At 49.2% G+C, this 17,521-nt stretch overlaps 1 protein-coding gene across 2 annotated transcripts in view; it reads left to right on the top strand.

The window, feature by feature from the left end:
- ATF6 (activating transcription factor 6) overlaps window positions 1–17,521 on the top strand; it is a 138,111-nt gene that overhangs the window by 66,831 nt on the left and 53,759 nt on the right. The window contains exons 12-15 of one of the 2 annotated variants that reach the window (XM_070397162.1): window positions 3,837–3,950; window positions 5,890–5,989; window positions 12,978–13,045; window positions 14,482–14,593. In XM_070397162.1, the coding sequence (XP_070253263.1) occupies window positions 3,837–3,950; window positions 5,890–5,989; window positions 12,978–13,045; window positions 14,482–14,593 (394 nt within the window). Of the gene's footprint in view, window positions 1–3,836; window positions 3,951–5,889; window positions 5,990–12,977; window positions 13,046–14,478; window positions 14,594–17,521 lie in introns of both variants that reach the window. The other variant, XM_070397161.1, reaches the window with a different exon arrangement.

The following is a 17,521-nucleotide window of genomic DNA, read 5'->3' as shown; positions in this document are numbered from 1 at the left end:
CAGCTCCAGTCTACTCTGCCCTCCCTCTGCTGGAGCCCAGGGTGAGTGGCTGCACTAGAAATTTTGTGCGTTGGCCCTTTAAGAGGGTGCCTGAATTTCCAGCCATCTCTCCCTGGCAGACAGGCAGCCCCGCTGCTTTTCACAGCCAGGTGTTATGTGGGCAACTTTCTCAGTTCTGGTGCTCTGGGCTGAGGAGCCCAGTTTGGGGGTTATACCCCAGAGTTCTCAGTGGCAACTGCCCACAGCTGGGATATCCCTCTGTGACTTCAGCTGCTCTCTGTGGGAGCCCGGCCAGCCCTTTTGCGCCTCTGCCCCTCCTACTAGTCTCTATGTGGTCTGCACTTTCAGTCCTTGGTTATCAGGGTTCTCTCCAGCTAGTCTTCAGTTGATTATTCAGGATTTTGTTTTGTTTTGTATTTTAGTCGTAATTCCAATTTGATCTTGGGAGGTATCTGTGTAGCATCCACTTACTCTGCCACAGTTTTCAATCTCTATTTGTTTCTTAGTGCAGCTTATTTCATAATATGTTTTGTTTTTTTCAGATGCGTTATGAGAACTGGTTCAAATAAAAAAGTAGACTCCTCCCATAATTTATAATAAATGTTGTATTTGCCTGTCATTGAATAGTTAACTGCATATGTTTTTTCAATCTTAGAAATGTTTGGTGTCTTGTCTGGTGTGGCTTAGTGGTTAGAACCAGGAGGTCTTGGATTCAATTCCTGGTCAAGGGTACATACCTGTGTTGCAGGTCCCATCCCTTCCCCCTGATGGGGCACATGTGGGAGGCAACCAATCGATGTGTCTCTGTCACATCAGTGTCTCTCTCTCTCTCTCTCTCTCTCTCTCTCTCTCCCCCCTCTTCTCCCCTATCTTCCCTTCCTTCCATTCTCTCTAAAAATCAATGGGAAAAAAATATTCTCCTTCCTTGATCAAGGTTAGAAAAAAAGAAATGTGTGGTATAGAATAAGGTGACCATAGGGTTTGTCACCCAAATTGGGACACTTTTTAGAATGAAAGGTAGTGCTAGTAATAATTATGCCAGGACATTGGGTTCTAGTCAGGACTGTCCCCCCAGAGAAGGCATTAGCCAGGACCTTCCCTGACTCGAGGAATTCTGTTTGCAACGCCCTGGACTCTGGAGCTTTATGTACTGAGATTTTTATCATCGAGTGGTTCACCAGCCGCCTGGAGCTCAGGCCACTTCAGGGTTGTGTGGCCCTAATTGTCTCCAGATGGACGCTGGCTGAGTGTCTCTTTTCCTCCCCTTCAGCTCCACCCAGACTCTTTCCTGGTATTTCTTCTATTGGATTTTTCTTTGTTTTCCAAAGAATATTTTGGCCGATAGAACAAAGCCAGTCAGCACAGATGTGCAGAAGTCATTACTAGAGTTTATCACATGGAAATACAATTATAAATCAGAAATGTATTTTCCAAAGCTGTTTTGGACTCTTCTGATGGACGGCAGCATTTGTACTTCTGTCAGTGTGCAGACCTGGTTTCTGAAATAATGCACATGTGACGGGTCTTTGTTCTGGTTGTGAGTGTGGCGGACAGCTTCTGCTGGCGTTGGGAATTTACCAAGTCCAAGGCAGACTTTTTCTTCTCCCTCTACAGCTGAATTCAGGCTGACCGCCTTTGTGAGCGCAGTCACTACCTGTGTAGACGACTGTTTTATTCCAGACAACCACCGGCAGGCGGAAGAAAGGCCGTGAGTCATGTTGCAGGGAAGGCTGCCTTAAGTTACTTTTCCACTCAGCCAAGTTTTTTCTGTCCAGGGGGCCAGCGGGCCAGCGTTGCCAAAGTCCATGGAAACTTGTCTGGGTCTTCCCACTGCACTCGGCTGTGGCCCTCCTTCCCTGAGACGTGTGCTCTGCTGCGTGTTCCAGTTCCAGTCTTCTCGTGGCACCGCCTCTGTCCAGGCTCCGTGGTGCGGGGCTGTGAACTCTTCTGTTTCCTTTTCGCCCGGGTGCCTGTCCACGACCGAGCACAGTCCAGGACTCTCAGATTGGTTTCCCTCCATATTTCTGAGTCTCCGCACCCTTGTGGGCAGCAGTTTCTACGACGTCTCTGTTTTAACCCTTTGAGTGCCAACCAATATCCTAGGAACTATGCTAAAATTGCCAAGGCATTTTTGCCGATTTTACAGCAGTTTAGGAAAAAAATTATGAATTGCAAGTAAATGAAGTTACATATTCAAAACTTAAGGAAACCTTTACTACATTTGTCTTCATCTTTGACATATATTGTTTGCTGATTGTATTATAAAATACTAGTAGAAAAAAAAATTGCCGATAGCGCTGCCGGCACTCAAAGGGTTAACCTCGCAGGGTGGACACACGCACTGTGGAGATCTCAGATCTCGGTCCTCTCCGCACTCTGCCCCCAGCCACTTCCTGCAGCAGAAACCCTGCTTCCTCCCTTTCCGCAAGTGCTGTTGGTAGTTTCCAAAAGTTACCTTGACTGGGCACCTGCCTTCATCTTCTCTGCCACCCTCAGTATCTGTCCTCAGCCCCCGCCTGGCTCACCGCAGTTCTCTTCTGACGGTCTCCCACCCCCCTTGTCTCCGTCAAATCCACTTTGACACAGTGGTGAGGAGTCGACATAAATGGAAATAAATCCCTTTTGTGGCTTTTCCTTAGGTGAGTAATTCCTTATCATATGTGCCTCCCTCACTTGCTCAGCTGTTGATGGGCGAGTGGCCTCCTTTGCATCCTTAAACTCGCCCTCTTCCCACCGGCTGCTCTGAACCCCCTGCGGTGCTTCCTCTCCCTCCTGGACCATGTTCTCTAGAGGAGATGCTGCCAAGGGTCTCCTCCCACCGCCTCGTCCACCCAGCGCTTGCATGTTTGTTTTCTTGCATCTTCCACATCGAGGTCTTGAGGCTTGAGACCCCATTTCTCATGTTTCCAGTTGGATCCTAGCACCCAGCACAGTACCTGGCACAGAGCTGGTATTTAGTAAATATTTGTTGGATGAATTAATTAAAAATATGAATCTAGCCATGTCCAGTTTTGTGTTAATATTTTTCCTTTCTTGGTTTTAGTGTATCTAATTTTCTAAATCCAGAGTATCATATGTAGAGAAACTCCAGACAGATCTAAGATTCTTAGTGAGGACGGTTTAAAGAGCAAACTGAGGAGCATGACTCGTAGTGATGGCCCCAGTTCTGGTTCTCTCTTCACCTTGGGCTCTGCTTCCAGCACACCCCAGGTACGAATTCATAAGGTGAAGGTCAGGGTGACACTCAAGGAAGTCTGCTTTTTAAGCTAATGGAATAACCAGTTAACGTCACCCTTGTGTTTGTCAGTGATTCAGGTTCTAGATTTTATGCTCAGCTTCTCGGTGCTTTCAGTTTTCTCCTGAACACAAGTATGTGTGTCTCCCCTTCCCCACCACACACTGTATTAGGGAGACTGTTCAGTTTTGTTGTCACAGGTTATGAGTGACCACAGAACTTTAGTCCTGGTACATGATGCTGTCCTTCCTGTCAGTCAGCAGGGACTTCCCCCAGTTTCCCCATCACCTCTGTTCCAGCAGCACTGTGTGCGCCTCGAGCTCAGTGCACACATGAGCCACGTGTTATTACTGTATCCCTAGCTCTGGCACATAGTAATTGCTCAATAAATGGTGTCTGGATAAACAGCTTACAAAATGACATTAGTGCTGTGTGGTTTATACTTCTCTCCTTTTCTGTTACATTTGCTTCTATCTTATAGTATGTTCTGTCTGTTAGGTTCTTGTTTTCATAAAAAGTTAATATTAGTGATAGTTTTCTTATCGCAAAGTTCTTGGGAGTTTAGGGTGCAAGGAGACACGTGTGTGCTTGTTTGTTTCAGCTACGACCATTCTGTCTCCAACGACAAAGCCCTGATGGTGCTGAGTGAGGAGCCAGTGCTGTACCTCCCGCCCCCTCCGTGCCAGCCGCTCATCAACACCACAGAATCCCTCAGGTCAGTGGGCCTGTGTTTGCTTCAGGACCCAGGAAAGGATCGGTTCAGATCGAGTAGCTGGGAGAATCTCTCAGTTGCTCGTCAGGTAACCACAGGCATTTCAGGTGTCTGGTTTCCCCACCAACGGATCAGGGTGGTATGCTCATTCCATGTGGTGGTATCGGGAGTGCAGACTTGAGACTTCTCCTTTGGAAACCAGGGTGATGTTAATATAGAAATCCAGGTGAGTGGTAGCCTGGCAGGCGGTGACCGCCCAGCAGAAGGGCCCTTTTCCTCATGAGGAAGATGATTAATGGAATACACGTGACTCTGTAGACACTTCCCCATCGAGCACTTACCTGCTTCTCCCTTATTTTTTCTCTGTGATTTTGGATCCTACCCTTGAACTTCAGAAACTGCGAACGTTTTTATGTGACTAGTAGTGACCCACCGTAGTTAAGTAGACGTGGTCACACTGCTTCTCAGCTGCTCCTGAGGAAGGACAACAGAGTGCAGTTCCAGCAGAACCAGGCTCCGTACATTGCTGGGTGGAAAATTGGAAACCTGGGATTATAGTACCTTTTTCCCCAAGCATTTGAGCTCATTCTTTTCCTTCTCACAAGAGGATGGGTTTCAAAGGCTGCGACGCACTGCTACTGCTGGGAGCTGTGCCTTCTCCACAGCGCCTGTCTGTCTCCACAGCACCTGTCTGTCTCCACTGTGCCTGTCTGTCTCCACAGCGCCTGTCTGTCTCCACTGTGCCTGTCTGTCTCCGCTGTGCCTGCCTGTCTCCGCTGCGCCTGTCTGTCTCCGCTGCGCCTGTCTGTCTCCGCTGCGCCTGTCTGTCTCCGCTGCGCCTGTCTGTCTCCACAGCACCTGTTTCCACTGCGCCTGTCTGTCTCCACTGCGCCTGTCTCCACTGCGCCTGTCTGTCTCCACTGTGCCTGTCTGTCTCCACTGTGCCTGTCTCCACTGCGCCTGTCTGTCTCCACTGTGCCTGTCTGTCTCTACTGCGCCTGTCTGTCTCCACTGCGCCTGTCTCCACTGCACCTGTCTGTCTCCATTGTTCCTGTCTGTCTCCGCTGCGCCTGTCTGTCTTCACAGCACCTATCTGTTTCCACTGCGCCTGTCTCTACTGTGCCTGTCTGTCTCCACTGCGCCTGTCTGTCTCCACTGTGCCTGTCTGTCTTCACTGCGCCTGTCTCCACTGCACCTGTCTCCACTGCGCCTGTCTGTCTCCACAGCACCTATCTGTTTTCACTGCGCCTGTCTCCACTGCGCCTGTCTGTCTCCACTGCGCCTGTCTGTCTCCACAGCGCCTATCTGTTTCCACTGCGCCTGTCTCCACTGCGCCTGTCTGTCTCCACTCCGCCTGTCTGTCTCCACTGTGCCTGTCTGTCTCTACTGCGCCTGTCTGTCTCCACTGCGCCTGTCTCCACTGCGCCTGTCTGTCTCCACTGTGCCTGTCTGTCTCCATTGTTCCTGTCTGTCTCCACTGTGCCTGTCTGTCTCCACTGTGCCTGTCTGTCTCCATTGCACTGTCTGTCTCCACTGTGCCTGTCTGTCTCCATTGCACTGTCTGTCTCCCCTGTGCCTGTCTGTCTCCAGTGTGCCTGTCTCCACTGCACCATCTGTCTCCACTGCACCTGCCTCCACTGCACCTATAGTGGCCCAGGAACAGGAAACACTTTCATCCTCCGTTTCTGTGTGGGAGGTATTTGGCTATGGTTTTCTTTGAATTTTGATCTCATGACTGAGGAGGTTAGCATATAGCAATTCATGTCTTATTAAAAACAACTGAACTTCAAGTATCTTAGCTTTTTCAATTCAAAAAGCAATGTTGAATCCTCAGGCACTTGGCATACTTTGGAATCTATGGAATGTGGTTAAACTTATTTCTAAACAGGGGTGAGACATTTACTTCTGTGTAATGTACGAAATTAATGAAGCTGTTTTACAGGTTAAACCATGAACTTCGAGGGTGGGTTCACAGACACGAGGTGGAGAGGACCAAGTCGAGAAGAATGATGAACACTCAGGAGAAAACACGCGTTCTTCAGGTGGGTTTCAGCGTGTGCTCCCACGGGGCTGGTGTCTGTGGGGAGGCTTCCCCCAGCGGGATGCTCTGTCCCTGGAAGGTCTGGAAGCCTGACCCTTAGCTGCCCCTTCCGCAGGGTTGCCAGCACTGGGTCAGGCTGCATGCCCTCAGATTTCCTGTGCGGCCTGCTGCCTTTCTTGCTCTCAACCCCAAACTTGCTTTCAAGACATCCATACCAAATATTTGGGCACGAACGGAATAACAGATAATACTGTGTCTCTTTTTTCTTAGAGCTTTTAAAAAAGAGGGTGTTGAAGCACAGGGCAGCTTGGAAGGGTAGGCCCTCCCCATGGAGGTGTCCCTGAACTTCTTTAGGACCCGTGTAGTTGGTGTTGTTCATTGTCACTCCATCATCCTCAGCTGTTCATCACAGCGCCCGGCAAACATTTCCTGTGGTGGTGGCAACAGGGCAGGTGCTTTCCCAGACGCTGGGGCTGCAGCAGTGAGTGTAATACAGTCCCTGCCTTCGTGACACTTACATTCTGGTGGGAGAGAAAAATAATCAACAAGCAGACAAATATTTCAGTGACCTCAGGGTGAGATGTGCTCTCAAAAGAAGCCGCAGGCTAGAGGGGAGAGTGAATTGGGATCTGGTGGCTGTTTTAGAGTGGGTGTTTAGAGAAGGTGTCTCTAGAGCAGTGGTTCTCAACCTTGGCTGCACATTAGAATCACCTGGGAATCTTTTTAAAATCATGATTTCTGGGCCTCATGCTCCAGAAATTGTTTCTTTGTTACTAATGTTGTGGCCCCACCCCATAACAAGGAAACGGAATACCGACTTCTGCACATGGGCCACAAAGTTTCAATCGCACTGTACATGCGCGCCTGCACGTGGTATTTTGTGGAAGAGCCACACTCAAGGGGCCAAAGAGCCGCATGTGGCTTGTGAGCTGCAGTTTGCCGACCACTGCTCTAGAGAGATTCCACTTGAGTGAGGTATTGGCAAGGTAATTAACGCTGGCAATTGTAACATCTGGCCTCAAATTCTCAGTAGCCTAATGGAATAAGAATTGGTTTCTCACCCTCATACAGTCTGATGTACATCCCCATGGTGTCCTCAGAGCAGTGACTGAGGAGGCCAGGTCTAGAGGAGCTCAGGTTCCAACATCCTTAGTGTCTAGGATTGTCCAGTGTGTCCCTCTCTGGCCTCCCCAATACCCTTTGTTCACATAGCATGGCAACTTTATTGGTTGCGAGGACTTCTGGAGGCTACTGGCATCATTGCCAATGTCACAGGCAGTGCAGTGTCCCACAGCTGCTCATGGCATGGCGTGCAGCAGACAGTCCTGCGGGAACTCATGCTCCCACAGCTGCACGTTGGCCACCGTGGCTAGAGGAGAAGTGCTCTGTCTCCTTGCGCTTCCAGATCTGGTGCATCGAGCACAGCTTGTGGGCAGGACCAAAATAGAATCCAGAACCCTGGGGGCTAAATGTTCAGCAACATCATTTTGGGGCGTGTGTCCTTGCTGTGCAGGGAAGAGCGAAGGGTGGCAGGAGTGGAGAATTCCACAGCTGATGCATGGGCTTCGTGAATCCAGATTAAAATCCTTGGCCTGAATGAGTTGCTTTGCTGTATTTTTTGATATAATTTCTTGTGATTGTATTCTGTTTATTAGAAGAATAAATAGAATTTACTGTGTAAAGGGTGGTTGATGTTCCATAATTTGGAAGGAATTTTAATGCAATGAAGATAATTTTGTGTAATTTCGCAGCCTTGGAACATTTTTTAAAAAAATATATATTTTATTGATTTTTTTACAGAGAGGAAGGGGGAGGGATAGACTAGAGTTAGAAACGTCGATGAGAGAGAAACATCGATCAGCTACCTCCTGCACACTCCCCACTAGGGATGTGCCTGCAACCAAGGTACATGCCCTTGACCGGAATCGAACCTGGGACCCTTGATTCCACAGGCCGATGCTCTATCCATTGAGCCAAACCGGTTAGGGCACCTTGGAACATTTGAGGGAGATTTGTAGTTTACTCCTGTCCCTTTCTCTGCATCTTGGGTGCATGTCTGTCTGTGTGAGTGTGGATAGAGGTCAGAAATGTGGGACACGAAGCTCTCACAGGGAAAGGGAAGATGGGTGGGGTAGGGAGGACCAGTGTTAGCTGAGGGGACAAGGCCCACTCAGAGGAGGGAGAAGGGTCCTCGGTCAGGCTGCTGTCCACACCTGAGCTCACAGCCTTCCTTGACTCGCCCTCAGCGCTGAGCCTGCAGCTGCATTGCCTAGTTCCTCTCTCCTCTCAGCCTTTCCCCTCACATTTCCCCTCTCGGATGCTAGATGGACACTAAGATATTTTGTATATTGACGAGTTGACATTTCTTTGAAGTTTCTTTCATTTCTAAGCATTATATACATGATTTGGCTTGTGTCACTTTATAATTCTACCTCTTCCTAGACTACGTTTTTAGAAAAGTTAGACGGTCAAATCAGTGAAAATATTTTTCAAAATGAAAGCAAAATAAAGATATTTCCAGATGGACGAAACTATTATACTTTCTCTCTAGAACAGGGGTCCTAAAACTACGGCCTGCAGGCCACATGCAAATACAAATATTGTGGTTGTTCCCGTTTTGTTTTTTTACTTCAAAATAAGATATGTGCAGTGTGCATAGGAATTTGTTCATAGTTTTTTTTTAAACTATAGTCCGGCCCTCCAACGGTCTGAGGGACAGTGAACTGGCCCCCTGTTTAAAAAGTTTGAGGACCCCTGCTCTAGAAGATCTGCATGATAAGAAATACTAAAGGAGGATGTTTGGACTAAATGGTCTCAGGTAGAACCCTGATGCACGAGGAGGAGCACCAGGATTGGTGAATGTTTGGTGAACATAAATGCCCCCTTTAAGTATCTTTATTTTGTGTTTGTGTGTATATAAATGTCTTTTGGAGACTTGTGTTTTTTTTTAAGCAAAACTCAGAACAGTTTTTTTGGTGGGGTTTACAGGTTATGTAGGAGTAAAATATACGACGATAAGAACAGAAAGGTATAGAGGTAGTAAATACAATATACTCTTTTTTTTTTTTTTTTAAATATATTTTATTGATTTTTTACAGAGAGGAAGGGAGAGAGATAGAGAGTGAGAAACATCGATGAGAGAGAAACATCGATCAGCTGCCTCCTGCACATCTCCCACTGGGGATGTGCCCGCAACCCAGGTACATGCCCTTGACTGGAATCGAACCCGGGACCCTTCAGTCCGCAGGCCGACGCTCTATCCACTGAGCCAAACCGGTTTTGGCAATACAATATACTCTTACAAAGTTTTTATATGTTCAAATAATACTTCAGGGTTGGCTATGGTAACTTAAAGATCAAAGTATAGTCTCAAGAGCAACCTGTAAAAACTAACACGAAGAAGTAAAACTATAAAACCAGTACAGGAAATATAAATGGAATACTAAAAAAATGTATTTTGACCAAAAGAAAGCAGGAAAGAACAAACAAATAAAGAGCAAATAGAAAATACATACCACGATAGTAGACTTAAGCCCAGCCACATTTGCAATAAAATGTAATAGGGTAAATAAACCCATCAGTTTAAAGGGAGAGATTGTCAAACTAGGTTTTTTAAAAGGTAAGACCCAACTATATGCTGTTTGCAAGAAATAATATCCTATCTAATAAAAGACAAGAAGGGTAATTGACCGTACCTTCGCTACGCTTCCCATAGGCTAATCAGGGCGATATGCAAATTAACCGCCAAAAAAGATGGCGGTTAATTTGCATATGTAGACGCAGGAGCAGCAAGAGCGAAGCGAGCGAAGAGCAAAGAGGGAAGCCCACCGAGCCGCCCTCCGCCACACCCCTGGGGCCTGTGGAGAGTCCGCGGAGAGGACCAGGCCTCCCAAGTGGAGAGTCTCCGTGGTCAGACGGCATGGTGTTGGGACAGGAATAAAGACGGAGGCGACTCAGATGCCTGGCAGCGGCGTTAGACCAGCAAGCAGGGCCTTTCAGCCGGGACTCGGGGTGGGGCGAGGGAGGCGAGCCGGAAATAGAGAACTACAACTCCCAGGAGGCTTAGCGGCTGGGGCCCGGGTGCCTGGCTGTGGAATCAGATGGGGCGTGTCATTTTGTGAGCCACTTTAACCTAGAGGTTTGCAAGGTTGGAAATTCTGCGCCGGGAGCCAGGGAGAAATAGAGCTGGAGCAGAGAGAGGAGATCATGGCAGCCATGGGCTTTGAGGAGTTCTCAGCACCTCCCGGCTCAGAGCTGGCGCTGCCTCTGCTGTTCAGTGGTCACATCCTGGAGAGCGAGCTTGAGACCGAAGTGGAGTTCGTGTCTGGGGGTCTGGGCAGCTCCAGCCTCCGGGAGCGAGAGGAAGAGGAGGAGGCAGCCCGAGGCCGGCAACGGCGGCGCCAACGGGAACTCAATCACAGGAAGTACCAGGCGCTGGGTCGGCGCTGCAGGGAGATCGAGCAGGTGAACGAGTGGGTCCTGAACAGGCTCCATCAGATACAGAGGATAACACGAGACTCCAGCAGGAGCGGAGGTTCCTCATGAAGGTGCTGGACTCCTACGGCGATGACTACTGGGCCTGCCAGTTCACCATCTTACTGGAGGACGGGGGCAGCCAGGGCACAGATGCCCCCACCCCAGGCAACACTGAGAATGAGCCTCCGGAGAAAGGGGCTGTCCCCGCCCAGGAGGACGCCAGCGCCCGCAGAAGCCAGCAGCCCAGCCCCTGGCAAGGGGCCCAGCGGGTGGAAGAGGTGGTGAGCGCCATGGGAAGGGCGCCGGGCGGGAGTCCCACTGACTCCGGAGCTGGCCCCTGTGCAGATAAAGGTGGAGGAAGACTTTGGCTTCGAAGCGGACAAGGCCCTGGACTCAAGTTGGGTTTCTCGGGGGCCAGACAAGCTGCTGCCCTATCCCACCCTAGCCAGCCCCCCCTTTGACTGACCCCCCAATAAACGGACCCCATGCTCTCCTCGGCAACAAAAAAAGTGCGCTAAGCCCTTTGCCCACCGCGCCGGCCTTGGCCTCGCCCCCGGGGCCTGCACAGTGAGCGAAGAGCTAAGCCCCTTGCCTGCCTCGCTAGCCCCTCCCAGCAAAGAGCGAAGGCCTGGGTTCCGGGTGCCGGAGGAAAACTGGTGCCAGCAGCCAGGGGAAGGGGCCCCCCGAGGGGCTCCAGACTGCGAGAGGGCACAGGCCGGGCTGAGGGACCCACCCGAGTGCACAAATTTTTGTGCACCGGGCCTCTAGTCTATATATATAAAAGGCTAATATGCAAAGTGTCCCCTTGGGAGTTTGGGAGACCGGGAGTTTGATTGCTCGTTATGATGTGTGCAGACCACCAGGGGGTGGCACAGAACATGGCAGGTGACCAGCAGCGGTGGCAAGTTGCTGAGGGAGTGAGGGAAGGAGGAGGCACGGAGGCAGGCAGGCGGGGAACCTGATAGGCCCTTATCACTGGCTAGGCCTAGGGACTCTACGTGTGCACGAATTTCGTGCACTGGGCCTCTAGTCTATATATTAAAAGCCTAAGCCACCATTACGGCAGAACAACCGGAACGACCAGTCGCTATGATGCGCACTGACCACCAGGGGAAGATGCTCAACGCAGGAGCTGCCCCCTGGTGGTCAGTGTGCTTCCACAGGGGGAGCAGCTGCTCAGCCAGAAGCCTGGCTCACGGCTGGTGAGCGCAGCAGCAGTGGTGGGAGCCTCTCCCGCCTCCACAGCAGCGCTAAGGAGCAGTGAGCCGAGCGGTAAGGAGTGAGCAAGTGGGTGGTAAGGAGTGAGGGATCGCAGATTGTGAGAGGGATGTCCAACTGCCAGCTTAGGCCTGATCCTCCCCCCTCCCCCCCGGGGCCTAAGCCGGCAGTCGAACATTCCCCAAGGGGTCCTGGACTGCGAGAGGGCGCGGGCTGGGCTGAGGGACCCTCCCTCCCCCCAGTGCACGAATTTCATGCAGCGGTCCTCTCATTTTATATATAAGCACACATAGATGAAAAATTAATGGGTGAAAAAGTGTGATACTCTGCAAACATTAAGTATTAGAAAGCTGCTGTGGCTACATTAATCAGACAAAGTAGACTTCCAGACAGAGAATATTACAAGAGGTGACAATGGAAATTTCATAGTGATGAGAGTACGCTTAATGAAGAAGACAGAGTTCTAAATACATAGGCTCCTAATAACAAAGCTTCAACATACGTAAAGCAAAACTATGACAGGACTAGATGGAAAAGTGGACAAATCTACAACAAAACTGAAAGCTTTATGTAAAATCTCATTTCCATGGTACTGTTTAACTCACATTTTTGCTGATTTTGATCTTTTGTCCAATCCCTATAACTACTAATGTCAAAACTGTACCAGTTTTTCAGAGGTTTCTATGTTAATTGGTGTTAAGTCTTTGATAGCTAAATGGCTTGTCCAGTTTCTATTTGCCTAATGTCTGTGTGAGTCAGTTTTTTACAGCCTGGTCATGTCTGAGTCTAGGGACAAGTCTTGCTTATTTTGGGGAGCTCTCCTTAATGATGGCTTCATCCATAGTTGTATTTAGGCATGAAGGTTTTTGCGTTTAACTCAGTAAACAAGTAGGATCTAGCTTTATTAAGGATCTTTTATACTTCAGGAACTTTTCATTGGGAAAATAATTATTTTAGCAAACATAAATTGTTATATTTTCAATAATACTTATATGACCTGGTCATAAAACTTGTGATGCTTGGACTAAGCTTTTGGGCTATTTAAAAAAAAACTTTATGGGAAGTGTCTTAAATGTCATAACCTCCATAAGACGCATCCCTCAGTCCAGAATGTGACCACAGGAGTTCTGATTTCTGTGTTGGCGCTGAGTCATATAAACTCCATATGTCAGACTAGTCATGAAAAAAACTATATGAATGCTTTAATGAGAGTTCATTAAACGTGAATGTAGAATGAGTCAGTATCGGAAGGTCTTCATATGATTTCATTACATTGAGTCCTTTGTTTCTTCCAGGGCGCTCTGGGACAGAGCTCCGGCTCTCAGCTCGTGGCTGTCCAGTACACAGAGACCACCAGCATCAGGTGAGAGAGTGTGGCCGCACCTGGTCATGGATTCTGTATCTGTGAACCCACCTGCTTGCTAAGATGTCCTTGTGACGCAAATTGCTTTCATGGTCGTTTGCAAATGTGCGTAGCTGTTCCCAGGTGAGGTCACCAGGGCAGCGCCCTGCTTCCTGGGGCAGGTGTCCTTCCCAGGTGTCAGTGCCATGGTCCCCACATCCCTGTGCTTTTGGTTGGCAATTTCACTGTTTAAAATGGCCCAAGTGCATGCGGAGTGCTGATGTTCCCGGCGCCGGAGGGTGGATCGGTGACCCGGGAGAAAGGGCTTGTTGGGGGAGCTTCAGTCAGACCAGAGCCACCCGAGGTCAGAGTTAGTGAGCAAACAGTACATGGTCAGAAGGTATCTGAACAGAACACAGAAAACCAGGTGACACGTTGATCAGTCGATGACAGCGCTGCAGCCAGGGGCTTGCTGACCCTGCTGTCCCTTAGGGGGGTGGTTCACTGTTTGCTGAGTCAGTGTCCACAGAACATAAATGTCATGAGTAATAATTGACTGTATATTCAAGACACTATAGTCAGAAATGGCCTAGTGAGCAGATGGAATTATTTCAAAGGAAGTTCTTACGACTCACTTATAATTAATTTCCTTTTAGGCCACTCTTTTCTCCTCCTAAGTTAACAAAAATTAATTGAAAGAAAATAAATTCGTTGAAAACACAAAAGAAGAATGTAGAAAAAAACATGTAAGCTCGTTTTTTTCTTGAGAAAAATAAGCATTATTTCTTCAACTCTCCTTTAACCTATGTGTGTTGGCTTATTGTGCTAAACAGTGAAAGACCCTTATTGCTGAGAGCTGAGAGCCATGTCACTGTGGTCTGAGTGGATCTTGGGCCGAGGTGCTCTGTCCTGGCTCAGCAGCGAGGTGGCAGAGCAGAGCGGAGCTGAGCAGTGCCGCCGAGCAGGCCTGGGTGCTTCACGCACGCATCTCAGCCTCCACCCAATTGCAGTCCTTTTGTTGGCGAGGAAACCAGGGTTGCTCAGAGCTGGGCCTCCCCAAGGACACCCCTGGAAGAGGAGGGCAGGCAGGCACAGCCAGGCCGGCTTGTTCTCGAGTCCTAAGCTGACAGTGGGGAGCACTGCTGTCCTCAGACGCATTGTTCACAGAGATCCAGTGGCACGCACACTGGCGCAGAAAGCTGCTGGCTAATGCTCCTGTGACCTCCACATGCTTCCCAGCACACGTGACTATCTGAGTCTCGACTCAGAAGCGAGTCAGCCTCAGTGAATTGAATCTTACAACTCTCCGACCTTGGGCTTTCAAACGTCTAGAAAACTGCCGAAAGGCTGCTCATATTTTGGTTGAGATTCCCATAGGCAGACGCAGGCTTAGAATGGATGCTTCTGAGACGCTGTGACAGTCTGTGGTATAAGAACACCGCCTCCTCTCTCAGCAGGCCCTCGGGGAGGGAGCTCCAGGTGTACTACGCTTCCCCCCGAAGCTACCAAGACTTCTTTGACGCCATCCACAGGCGGGGAGACACGTTTTATGTCGTGTCATTTCGAAGGGTAAGTGCATTTGGAAGGTTAAAGGACACGTTTTTGAGCACCTGCTCTGTACAGGGTGTCGGGCTGAGCCCTGGGGGACAAGGCTGTGAAGGGAGCCGTGGGAGCGCATGGAGCTGGCGCAGTGCTGCAGCACCTGCCGGGCCCATTGCCGCCGTTAGGGTGAGCGTGGGGTTGGTGCCAGACAGGGACTGTGTCTTTAGGCAACATAAACTCCTCACTGATGTTGTTGTCATCCCTTAGCCATACTGTTTGTTTAAAACCAAAGGGGAGGTAAAAACATATAGGTTTCTGTTTAGGCTTGTAATGGGGTTCCCAGCGGTTAATGAGAAATTGAAGTCGCACAAGTGGGTTTCGGATGACCATGGGCTGGGTAGTGCAGTGGATGTGGGCTAGTTAGTGCAGTGGCTGTGGGCTGGTTAGTGCAGTGGCTGTGGGCTGGTTAGTGCAGTGGCCATAGGCAGAGTAGTGCAGGGACCGTGGGCGGGGTAGTGCAGGGGCCGTGGGTGGGGTAGAACAGTGGCCGTGGGGGGGGGGGTAGTGCAGTGGCTGTGGGCGGGGTAGTGCAGTGGCCGTGGGCTGGGCAGTGCAGTGGCTGTGGGCGGGGTAGAGCAGTGGTCCTGGGGTGTTTGGTTCTGGGTCCTGAGGTTCTGTTCCTCTCTCTCCTTCAGCAAATGTTTACTCCTGTTGGTGAAAGACGTGTCAGATACTAGTCAGGTTAAGTAAAAGTCAGTGTTTATACGAGCACTTCTGAATGTTACATGTTAAAGCGAATGGAAAAACACATCACAGTTTATTCCATTTTTACTACAAAACGAAAACATATTCTTCATGGAGTTGCCGTATGAATATTTCTGTGCTCTCTGTTAAACCAGGAACAAATGAATGAGCTAGAATTGCTGGTTTGTATCCTAGGTTTTTATTTTTATTTTTTATTACTTTAAGAATGTGGAGGGGTGTGGATCTAAATAAGCATGTTCCAGCAGTGGAGTCCACAGTACAGTGTCTGCTGCTGTCACCACTGAGCTTCCCAGGAAGCCCGTTCTCTTCCTCAGGTGTCAATACCCAGGCGCCCGGGACTTTAGGAGCAGAGACTTGACCCTTGAAGATGAGGGAAATCAAGCTTTTCATGTGTTTTTGGCCTCGGGACCCAGGGTTGTGTTTCTGCCGCAGCAGCAGCCACAGTCGCTTCAGCAGCAGGGGGCAGTCGAGAGTGGGTTTCCAGACGCACTCAGCAACTGCTGGCTGGTGAGCCCAGGCACCTGCTTCAGGGCCCACACAGTTCTGTTCAAAGGGGAGTAAGAGGGAACTTAAACACGGGTCCAGCACCGTGAAGAAGACACTCGAGGGATGTGAGGATGAACGCATTAAAGTAAATGCGACAGAAGTTACTCCAGAGGGATGTTTGAACACTTAGGTTCAGGAAAACTTTGCCATTTCATCAAAACAGGAAAGTATCTGTTAGGAATAGCAGGTGTGCAGCCACAGGCTGAAGTCGGGTGAGTAGTGGGTTCCTAGGGAAGAGAACACGTACTTGTTAGGGAGAAAACACTCCTGTTTGTTCAGGGACTGTTCTTATGGAGGAAGGGGATGGAGTTCTTCTTCAGTATTTGCTTGACACGTCTGCCTGTGTCAGAGCTACTTCCCATTAGTTTACACGTCTGCCAGTGTGAGAGCTACTTCCCATTAGTTTACACGTCTGCACATGTGAGAGCTACTTCCCATTAGTTTACACGTCTGCCCGTGTGAGAGCTACTTCCCATTAGTTTACACGTCTGCCTGTGTGAAAGCTACTTCCCACTAGTTTACACGTCTGCACGTGTGAGAGCTACTTCCCATTAGTTTACACGTCTGCCCGTGTGAGAGTTACTTCCCATTAGTTTACACGTCTGCCCGTGTGAGAGCTACTTCCCATTAGTTTACACGTCTGCACGTGTGAGAGCTACTTCCCATTAGTTTACACGTCTGCCTGTGTCAGAGCTACTTCCCATTAGTTTACACGTCTGCCCGTGTGAAAGCTACTTCCCATTAGTTTACACGTCTGCCCGTGTGAAAGCTACTTCCCATTAGTTTACACGTCTGCCCGTGTGAGAGCTACTTCCCATTAGTTTACACGTCTGCCCGTGTGAAAGCTACTTCCCATTAGTTTACACGTCTGCATGTGTGAGAGCTACTTCCCATTAGTTTACACGTCTGCCCGTGTGAGAGCTACTTCCCATTAGTTTACACGTCTGCCTGTGTGAGAGCTACTTCCCATTAGTTTACACGTCTGCATGTGTGAGAGCTAGTGCCCATTAGTGTAAAGTGCTGTTGGAGAATTGTTGATCCCCCATAACCTTCATGTTCTAGTAGAAACAGTCTTTCTCACATTCGGGAAACTATTAGGACTCTCATTGTTTGGATTCATTTCCTGATGACTGATTATTACATCTTGGTGAACTTCATTAGATAATAGTCAGAGACTACATCCTTTTTCTCTTTCTTGGTTTGTTTTCCGAGTGGGGCAAGGAGTTAATTTTATTCTGATGACCATAGACTATGTCATAGGAAAGGAATTTGGTTCTTAAATCCTGGGTTGTTCTTTTGTTCTTGCTGAAATGAAAATGAAAGAAGTGATGCTTCTTGAGGCAACAGTCCATGGTTTAGTGTAAATTGTTATATTTAATGAACCACTTTCCAGACGCCCACCCCTCACCCCCATCCTGCCCGATCCCTTACAGTAGAGCTGAGTGTCTTCCAGCACAGACTTGCTCCCGAGGGAGAGGGTGCTTGTGTCCCCGCCTCTCCTGCGTCCCCCGTGGGCCTGCAGACCTCGCCCGGCTCATCCCTTTGACTCTCCTACTCGGTAACCTCCCCTACCCTATTTAGTTCCGGGAATCCCAGCTTGTCTCCCTGTCATAGCTTCTCTTTCTCTCCTCTCTCTGACTCTTA

The sequence above is a fragment of the Myotis yumanensis genome, unplaced genomic scaffold (genome assembly GCF_028538775.1).
Source record: "Myotis yumanensis isolate MYYU_CA2020_CCGP unplaced genomic scaffold, mMyoYum1.0.hap1 SCAF_17, whole genome shotgun sequence".
In the NCBI taxonomy this organism is placed as follows: Eukaryota; Metazoa; Chordata; class Mammalia; order Chiroptera; family Vespertilionidae; genus Myotis; species Myotis yumanensis.
Note: the sequence above shows the minus strand (reverse complement) of the source record. Positions and strands in the feature narration are given on the sequence as shown.